General features: G+C 48.8%; 1 protein-coding gene across 1 annotated transcript in view; it reads right to left on the bottom strand.

The window, feature by feature from the left end:
• CCDC136 (coiled-coil domain containing 136) overlaps positions 1-10,000 on the bottom strand; it is a gene marked incomplete at its 5' end in the record, with an annotated part of 40,224 nt that overhangs the window by 21,771 nt on the left and 8,453 nt on the right. The window contains 2 exons of the mRNA XM_058191708.1: positions 4,597-4,714; positions 7,056-7,424. Coding sequence (XP_058047691.1) covers positions 4,597-4,714; positions 7,056-7,424 — 487 coding nt within the window. The remainder of the gene's footprint in view (positions 1-4,596; positions 4,715-7,055; positions 7,425-10,000) is intronic.

The raw sequence follows: 10,000 nt of genomic DNA, 5'->3' as shown, positions 1-10,000 counted from the left end.
ACCTGTTCTGACCCAGACACGACAAACCCTCAGAAGTGAACTCAAAAGATGCCTTTATTAGGAGTGCTGGCTGTCTGCCACACCTATTCATCTCCAGCCCCTGCCAGAGCTAGGGAGGGTCTTCGCTAGCAGCGGTGGCTCTTCTGTCCCAAGGACCGGCCCATAGATTTCCACTGCTCTCCTCTCCTCTGCCTTCTGCACATCCACGTGTCAGGCACTGGATCCAGCTGTTCGTCCTCTTCCTCATCAGCCACCTCCAGACCTGGGGGCTGTTGACTCTCCATCTGAGAGCTGACGGATGGCCCAGGCTCCGTCTCTCTCTCTCTCTCTCTCTCTCTCTGCCAGCTCCACTTCCCCCTCGGAGCTCTCACGTTGTCCTGATGCTGACCCTGACACCCACACCTCCTCCACCACCTCCTCCACCTCCTCCTCCTCCTCCTCCTCCTCCTCAGCTGCTGAAAGGGCCAGTGGCCAACACAACCACAACACAACCCATATCCCGCAACGTGAATGACATACGGGTAGTCCTCGCCTTACAGCCCCAGCGGAACCCCAAATTTCCATTGCTAAGCGAGACAGTGGTTACATGAGTTTTGCCCGATTTTACGGCCTTCCTCGCCCCGGTGTTTAAGAGAACCACCGTAAGTCACATTCCTGGGAAGCGAATCCAGCTCCCCCCTTCGCTTGTCCGAAGGTCACAAGATGGGATCGCGTGACCCCAGAGACGCTTGCAACTGTCGTAAATAGGAGTCGGTTGCCAAGCATCCGAATGTTGATCACGTAACCGTGGGGATGCTGCAACGGTCAGAAGTGTGAAAAGGAAGTCGCCAGTCACATTTTTCAGTGCTGTTGTAATTTTGGATGGTCACTAAATTGAGGAGTACCTGTAATCTATGCCAGGGGTCTCCAACCTTGGCAACTTTAAGCCTGGAGGACTTCAATTCCCAGAATCCCCCAGCCAGCTTTGCTGGCTGGGGAATTCTGGGTGTTGAAGTCCTCCGGGTTTAAAGTTGCCAAGGTTGGAGACCCCTGATCTATGCCGTTCCCTCGAGGGTGGCTTTTGATACCTGCACAAGTCCTGCCATTCATCCATGACCATTCTTGGTTTGTGGCATGCTCTAACCCAGGGGTGTCACATGCAAGGCCCGTAGGCCAGATCTGGCCTGCGGGTTGCTTAGATCTGGCCCGTGGGGCTGCCCTGGAAACAGAGGAAGGACCAGCCCATGGTGCCTCTGCCAGCGAAAACGGAGTTCATGAGGACTGCACACGAAGCTCCGAAGCTCCATTTTTGCTGGCAGAGGGTTGCAGGAGGCTGTCCCAGCCAAAAACGGAGCTCGGGAACCCGTTTTCGCTGGAAGAGTGCTCGGGCTACCACAGGTGCCCCTCCCCCCGAGACGAGTGACGTCATGCTGGCCACGCCTACCCCAGCCACACCCACCTAGCCCCCCAAGGTCAAACACAACCCTGATGCGCGGCCTTCAATGAAATCGACTTTGACAGCCCTGCCCTAACCACTCTGGTCCTTGCCATTTTAGCTTGGGCTGCTGTAGAGAATTGTCACCTGGCCTCTATAGTGGCCATTGTTCATATAATGCTCGATTAGTGCTTTATAACAGGGGTCTCCAACCTTGGTCCCTTTAAGACTTGTGGACTTCAACTCCCAGAGTTCCTCAGCCAGCTTTGCTGGCTCAGGGACTCTGGGAGTTGAAGTCCACAAGTCTTAAAGTTGCCAAGGTTGGAGACCCCTGCTTTATAAAATATCAGGGCCTCATTACCTCCAGCACCATAAATCTCTCTTCCTGCTGTCCAAAAATGGTCCAAGGGATTGGTGGAGCAGGAAATGGGTCAGGATGAAGAAAGAAGGGACCTCATGAATATAGTGACCAGACATCCCGCTTTTGAATAATTTGTCCCGCGTCCCGCGGCAATTCCAAAAAGTCCCGATTTTTTTTTTGTTTGTTTCACTCCCATTCTGAAAATGGGAGGCGGCAACGCAAGAGGAGGAGGCGGAAAAGGGGGAGTGGCGGAGAAAGGGGCGCGAGAGGGAGGAGAGACGCCGCTTGAGTTCACCCGAGAGGAAGAGAAGAGCGGAGAGGAGAGCCGAGCCTGCCTGGAAGAGCCAAGAGGAGAGCCGAGCCTGCCTGGAAGAGCGGAGAAGCAGCAGCTGCTCCTCCTCCTTCAGGCAGGTGGCAAGACTCAGCGCGCATGTGCAGCCCCCCACCTCTCCCCCCCTCCCACGTCAATGGTGTCCCGCTTTGCCATCGCTGAAATCTGGTCACTTTACTCATGAATGAAGGCAAACGTCCCAGGGTCATGTTGCAGGATTCAATTTGGGTCGGTCACCGAGATCAGAGGTGGTCTTCCCAGCTTTGGGACTCGTGTTGGAGCCCATCTTCAGAGAACTTCTCTCTCATCAGTTTGATACATTCTGGTGAAAGTGTCTATGGAGATTCTCACTGAGAGTCCAGATCATGGTTGTCCCAAAGGTGCTTTTTTCAAGAGGTCCCCTGGACTTTCTTGGTTTCTCTTTGAAGGCGTTCCTTCCGCTTCTCATCCAAGGAGCTTCTTCAGCTCTGACTGATTGATGGAGAACTTGCAGTCAGCTGGTCATTTGCCTCCTTTTCAGAGAGTCGTTGAGGCCACTTGGAGGTTGGAGGGAGGACACAAATAAACCTTCCAAGTGGCCTCAACGACTCTCTAAAAAGGATGCAAATGACCGGCTGTCTGCAAGGAGTATCAATCCTTCCATCCTCCACCGTTCAGTCAGAGCTGAAGAAGCTCCTTGGATGAGAAGCGGAAGGAATGCCTTCAAAGAAAAATCAAGTAAGTCCAGGGGCCTCTTGAAAATGTTCCTTTGGGATTCTGGTGAGGGAAGTTCTTTGAAGATGGGTTCCAGCATGAGTCTCCCAGCTCAGAAGACGAAACCTCTGTCCCGACAATCAACAGATTGGATCCTACAAAGAAGAAACGTTCTTGATGCACAGTGTGAGAGTCCTACAGCTTCAGCCATACCTCTCCTCCAATTCCCCAAGCCCATTAGACCAGGGGTCTCCAACCTTGGCAACTTTAAGACTTGTGGACTTCAGCTCCCAGAATTGAAGCTGACTTGTGGAGTTGAAGTCCACAAGTCTTAAAGTTGCCAAGGTTGGAGACCCCTGCATTAGACAGACTGTATGGACATAACTTCCACCAAGTCTTCCAAAAGTGGTAGACCAGTGTTAGAAAATAACCCAGGAGACCAAAAGGAAACATCTCCACCTCGGTTATCTGTTACTCAAGCAACGTGGAGAGTGAAGACCCTCTGTTCTGTCCCCCCTTGCCTCCGTCCGAACGATGTCTTAATTAGCCGGCACTATCAGCTCTGGCAGCAAACTAGCAAGCGTCTGCCAAGTGACTCTCACTTGATGCCAATGAGTCACCCAGGAACAAACAGTACTTCAGCTCTTAGTTAAGCAGTTGATTTTGCCTGCTACGAAGAGGCATAGCAGCCCTCGCTGGTTTTATATCCTGTGGGGAGTGGCTCCACGACTCAGCACTTCCTAGGCCTGCCCCACCCCTGCTTCTGTTGTTCCTGCCTCTCAACCTAGGGTCCGGCCAGGCCTGATTGCCATCAGCTAGATCTGGAGGCATGGCCGGGGGGAGGGGGGCCGAAAGAGTCAGGGGACGGAGGCCTCATTATCTCCTCCACCTGGCCTGCCTCTGGCTCCTGGAGCTGAGCCAGGGAAGCCGGTGCTCCCGAGGTAAGTCCTGACGGCTCTTCCCCCTCACTTTCCAAGTCACTTTCTGGCAGGGGGCCCGGCAAGGGGGGCGCAGACACAACACCCTATTTCACCCATCAAGTTACACTACTGGAGCCCTATTCACCATGGTTTACAGCAGGGGACTGTTGCAGCCACTTTAAGTCTTGCGGACTTCAACTTCCAGAATTCCTCAGCCAGCATAGTTTAATTCAGCACTCTCCAAACTTGATCACAAAACTTGTGGACTTCAAATCCCAGAATTCCCAAGTTGGCCACGTTTGGAGACTCCTGCTCTAGAATATGAAGAAGAGACCAGGATGATCAGCCAGGACTCCATCTTGAAGCACTGCAAAGCCCATCACCCTGGACCTGAGCAGGACCAGAGGCATCGGGACTCAGAATCCAGACATTGGAAGGGGTTTCAGAGGTCGTCTAGCCTTTTCCGAGGTCAAGATTTTTCTCAAACTTCCAAGAGGGAAATGAGAGGATTCGACTCTCCCTTTCCATCTGCTTGAACCTCAAGATGGTTACCATCATTGGTTTTCCCTGTAATTTGATTCTTAAAAATTGCAGATTAAATGGGAAGAGGCGTAATGTGTACATTGCCCTCTGGAGTTGAATGCCTTGGACTCCAGTCGACGTCGTTTTGAGACAACCCATCTGATTCCCAAGGAACCTGAAGATGGGTGGTTCCTTCTGAAGACCACCAGGTCGGAGAACGCTGAAGTAAACCACATGGCTCTAGACTAGAGAGATCAACCCACACCCCGTCTTCCACCACCCATCTCAGGGCACCTCGTTCTCATCCATCTCCTGGTGGAACGGCTGCACCTGTAGCAGAAACATCAAAACCTACTTGTATTTCATGGCTTCAAGTTTCTCCAGCTGCTGGACCATAAGCTTGTTGCTAGCCTGCAAAGTCAGGAACTCTTCTTTCAGATCCGTGTATTGGACTCTCGCAATGTCCAGCTCACCTACAAAGCACAGGGGCAGGGATGAAAGGAAGCCAAGATCCTCCAGAATGACAAGAGTTAGAAGAGTCCTTGGAGGCCTTCTAGTCCAACCCCCCGCGGCTCCTGGCTGGTCCCTTCCAGACCTTGGATTCTATATAAACTCTCTCTCCTGCAAAGCCAAATAAACCCAGATTCTAAACATCCCAATGTTCATCCAAGAGTTCTATACAGCAAAACCCATCTACCATTTCTTAGAAATACGGTCGATTCCTGGTTACGAGATTTAATGTTTAAGCCAGTTTGGTGAAGGCTCCAGGCTGGGAACCAGGAGACGGGGAGTTCTAGTCCTGCCTAATGTATGAAAAACTGGCCAGGTGACTTTGGAACAATCACCAGGAGACTGGAGTTCAAACTGGGTGACTTTAGGCCAATCATCAGGAGACGGTGAGTTCTAGTCCTGCCTTAATTATGAAAACCAGCTGGGTGACTTTTAGCCAATCACCAGGAGAAAGTAAATTCTAATCCTGCTTTAGTTATGAAAGCTGACTGGGTGATCTTGGGCCAGTCCCTGTTACTCAGCCCAACCCGCCTCACAGGGCTGTTGTTGGGAAAATAGAAGGAGAAAAGAGTATTAGGTATATACACTACCTTGAATCATTTATAAAAGTAATAAAGGTGAGGTATAAATAAATAAGTTAGGTCAATTCAATGTTAGCACATGCTTTTAAGAAATATACATTTTACTTATATTTATTTATTTATCAATATAATATATTTATTATGTTATCCCCCGTCAGAAAAAGAAGCATAATAATAATAATAATAGGGGAGGATAAAAATAAATATATTAGGTCAGTTCAACACAAACTTATATATATATATATAAAGTTTGTTTTAGGGCCTGGAGATTTTTACCAGAAAAAGTCCTGCTTTGGAAATGATGAAGGCCACCTAGCAAAACGACAATTGAAGATACTGATTGTTCATAGAATCCTATGGCTGGAAGGCTGGACCTTCTAATCCAGGGGTTTCAAACTTGGTAACTTTAAGGCTTATGGACTTCAACTCCCAGAATTCCTCAGCCAAGGGACTCCAAACATGGCGACTTTAAGACTTGTGGACTTCAACTCCCAGAATTCCTCAGCCAGGGGACTCCAAACATGGCGACTTTAAGACTTGTGGACTTCAACTCCCAGAATTCTTCAGCCAGGGACTCCAAACATGGCGACTTTAAGACTTGTGGACTTCAACTCCCAGAATTCCTCAGCCAGGGGACTCCAAACATAGCGACTTTAAGACTTGTGGACTTCAACTCCCAGAATTCTTCAGCCAGGGACTCCAAACATGGCGACTTTAAGACTTGTGGACTTCAACTCCCAGAATTCCTCAGCCGGGGTTCTCTAAAGCCAGCAACTTTAAGACTTCAAGCATAGCTTGCTGGAGAATTCTGGGAGTTGAAATCCACAAGTCTTAAAGTCCACAATTTAAAGTCCACAAACTTGGAGACCCCTGTTCCAGTGCAACCCCCTGCCCAAGGCTGACAAGTTGTGGTTGTTATTGTGATATAAATTGCCCTCTTTTCACCCCTGGAGGAATTTAAGAGGCTTACAATTTTAATTCTAAGCCTCCTAGACTCGCTTGGTTGACTTGGAGAGGGGAGCTACAGAAATTCAATGAATTCATACAGTAGTGGCCAAAATTGTGGAAACCTTTTGGGAGAAGTGTATTTTTGAGGTTTGATGGCTAATAACACCACTTTTTTTGGGGGGGGGAGTTTCAAGATAATTCTATTCCACTGCTGGAATGGCCTGGGAGTAGCCCAGACCTTCACCCAATTAAAAATCTAGGGAGCCGACTCAAGAAACTTGTTAGTCAGAAGCGACCAGCAATAAAACCCAGTTAATAGAAGCCATCATTCAATCTTGGTTTCACATGATAATAACAGCTGCAGAACTCAAACACTTGGTTCACTCCTTAGGAAGACGACGTAAGGCTGTAATTCATGCTAAAGGTTACCCAACTAAGTATTAACTGACATGGCAAGAATTTTTGTATATTTCGGTTTTTCTACCTGTTTCCCTTTTCTTCTTTCTACTGTAACTGCTATTCTAACAGCAAATCCTTCATAGAAGTTATTGCATTACATTCTTGATTCAATTATCTTTCCATGGATATAGAATTTTATGGTCCTGCTCCAAAAAAAAAAAAAAAAAAAGTGGTGTTATTAGCTAGTTTTGGAAAATACACTTTTCCCAAAACATTTCCACAATTCTGGCCACTACTGTATATTTTTTTAAAAAAATAAATACAATAAGGGAGCCGAGCGGTAGTTACCCCGACTTTTAAAAAAACGAAGTGGTACCTTGGAGCCGAGCTATTTCCTCGCTCGCACTGGGCAGCTGTTGCTCCTGAAGTGGGGTTCCACTAGCGCTGACCCTGTTTCTGGGGGCCGAGTCCTGCATCATCTGGATTTCGGCCCGCAGGGCGGTGAGCTCCATTTCGTACTCATGGTGGATCCGTTGGACTCTTTCCAGCTCGGCTTTCATCCGGCAAAGCTCTTCTTGCAAGCTGGCGATCTCGTTCTCGTGGAGGGCAGCCGCTTCCTCGGCTTCCAGGCGCAGGTTCTGGATCTCCTCATTGGCCTCCAGCAGTTCCTGGGCCACCTGCTCCTGTTCTACCTCCTTCGTCTCTTGCAAGGAATCCAGCTCATCCTTCCGCATGTGCATCTGGGCTGAAGAAAGGGAAGGAAGGAAGAAGAAATTGGGAAGGAGGATGAGAGAAGGTTGGATTCGGGACCGAGAAGACGTTCCTAAAAAAAAAACAACCAGAACCTCCGTCTGGTTCAGTTCCAAGCCGGGAGAAAGTCCCTGGAAATAAAATAGAAGCCGATTGGAAAAAAAAGTTCCATTTATTGACCAAGCAAAAAACCATATGTGATTCTGAGACAGCTGACCGGATTAACAGAGTTGGAAGGGACCTTGTAGGTCATCTAGTCCATCCCCACCCGTGCCCAAGCAGGAGACCCTACACAATTTCTGACAGAGGGCAGCCCAGTCTCTTCTTGAAAGCTTCCAGTGATGAAGCTCCCACAACTTCCGAAGGCAACTTCGGTTCCATCGGTTGGTTGTTCTCACTGTCAGAAAATTCCTCCTTATTTCCAGGTTGAATCTCTCCTTGGTCAGTTTCCATCCATTGTTCCTCGTCTGGCCTTCCGGTGCCTCGGAAAATAGTTTGATCTCCCCCCCCCCACCCACCCCCGGCTCCTCTCTGTGGCAGCCCTTCAAATCTTGGAAGACTGCTAAATGTTGGAAATGCAATTAGATACCAGGTTCGTCCTATCATATGTGGTAGACATGTTTAAAGGGGAAAAAATGCTGGACGAAACACATACATGGTTAGAGAAAATGATAAAGGAACATTTAAATTTAAAGATTCAAAGCCAGAAATATGGTTAGGATAGGTGTACGGTAGAATTCAGCGTTACACAACCTTGGCAACTTTAAGATGGGTGGACTTCAAACGCCCAGAATTCCCCCTTTTGTCTGGAAATGAACCAGTCAGTTTCCTGAACTTAGACTAACTTTACTGTCACTTTGAATGTAAACAAATCGGCATACATCAAAATGACAATTCGTGGCCTACAGCTCTCAAAGATTCACTACCTCCAGTATATTCTACACAAGCATGATAAAATAAATAAATAGAAAAATGTGTAAAAATACCCACATATCAGGGGTGAAATCCAGCAGGTTCTGACAGGTTCTGGAGAACCGGTAGCAGAAATTTTGAGCAGTTGGGAGAACCAGCAAAATACCACATCCGGCTGGCCCCAGAGTGGAGGGTGGGAATGGAGATTTTGCAATATCCTTCCCCTGGAATGGGGTGGGAATGGAGATTTTACAGTATCCTTCCCCTATCGTGCCCAAGCCACACCCACCAAGCCACGCCCTCAGAACAGGTAGTTTAAAAAAATGGATTTCACCACTGCCACATAGATTATGTGACACAGAGAAACAACATTGTCTAGGTCAGGGGTCTCCAACCTTGGCCCCTTTAAGACTTGTGGACTTCAACTCCCAGAGCCCAGCTTTTCTGGCTGAGGAACTCTGGGAGTTGAAGTCCACAAGTCTTAAAGGGACCAAGGTTGGAGACCCCTGGTCTAGTTGGATGTATGAACAACGTGCATGGAGAGAAAAACGAACGAAGAAACCCAACATGATGCCAAACTAGGTTACAATGATGTAAGCTCACATTGCCAACGAGCAAAGTCCACAGGGAAAGCTGAGGTTCACTTAACAACCGTGTTACTAACAGGCCTCCCTTAACAACTGTGGCAAGAACGGTCGCAAAATGGAGCAAAATTCACGTTAACGGTTTCACTTAGCAATTTGAAAATTTGGGCTCTATTACAGCCGTGAATCCAAGGCTACCTGTATTTACCTGCCACTCTCTCAAATACGAGCCTAAATGCATTTCCCCCCCCCCCCCAACATCCAGGAAATTCTTGCCAGGGGGTTATAGGGCAAATATTCAGTGCCCCACTGAACGAGGCACCCGTGCGAGTTAAAACAGGCCCTACCCCATAACTGGGAAAATTAAAATTTAAACCAAATTGAATGAAAGAATCCGCTTATTTAAATAAAAACCTTTCAATTCGACGTACATGATTAAAAATGACACTGAATTCATTCGGATCTTGGTGGGTTGGAAGGACAAAGAGATCAGGATGGGAGGGTCTCCCCGTCCCCAGTCTCCAGTTTGGTAAACCAAGTTTTGTTTTAAAACAAATCATGGTTTGAATAAAAACAAACCCAGATTGGGCTTTAGAGACACCCAAGCAGAGGAGCAAGGGTTTTGACCATCAGCTGGCAACCGAAACTGTCGGATATCGGAGGCAGGAGGGTCTCCATTAGTGGGAGTGGGTGTGAAGGCCATGCCGGGTGCCCGGAGGGCGAACCCACATGGTCTGGCCCTGGGTGCAACTCTACATAGGAACCTGCGGGCATCCCAGAGACTTGGCAGGGATGGAACCAGGTGGGGAGGGGATCCCTGGCAGTTGGGCCATCCTGGAGGCCACGGAGTGGGTTGGTTGCTGTGGCAACACACTCCCCCTCCCCTCTTGAGAGGGGACTCACCGTTCCCAGATGTGGAGGGATTTGGCTCCATGGGGGTGGGTGGTCTAGGGGACCCCCTGGCCCAGCCTTTGTGCCTGGCCTGGGGGGCCCTTGGCCCCTTAAAGAGACAGGGGTCTCGGAATCTCAGACTGATTGGCCCTGGAGACAGAGTGTAGAAGGCTTCTTCCCCAAA

Source organism: Ahaetulla prasina, chromosome 7, assembly GCF_028640845.1.
Source record: "Ahaetulla prasina isolate Xishuangbanna chromosome 7, ASM2864084v1, whole genome shotgun sequence".
Taxonomy (NCBI): domain Eukaryota; kingdom Metazoa; phylum Chordata; class Lepidosauria; order Squamata; family Colubridae; genus Ahaetulla; species Ahaetulla prasina.
The sequence above is the reverse complement of the archived record's forward strand: the minus strand, read 5'-3'. Positions and strand labels throughout refer to the sequence as shown.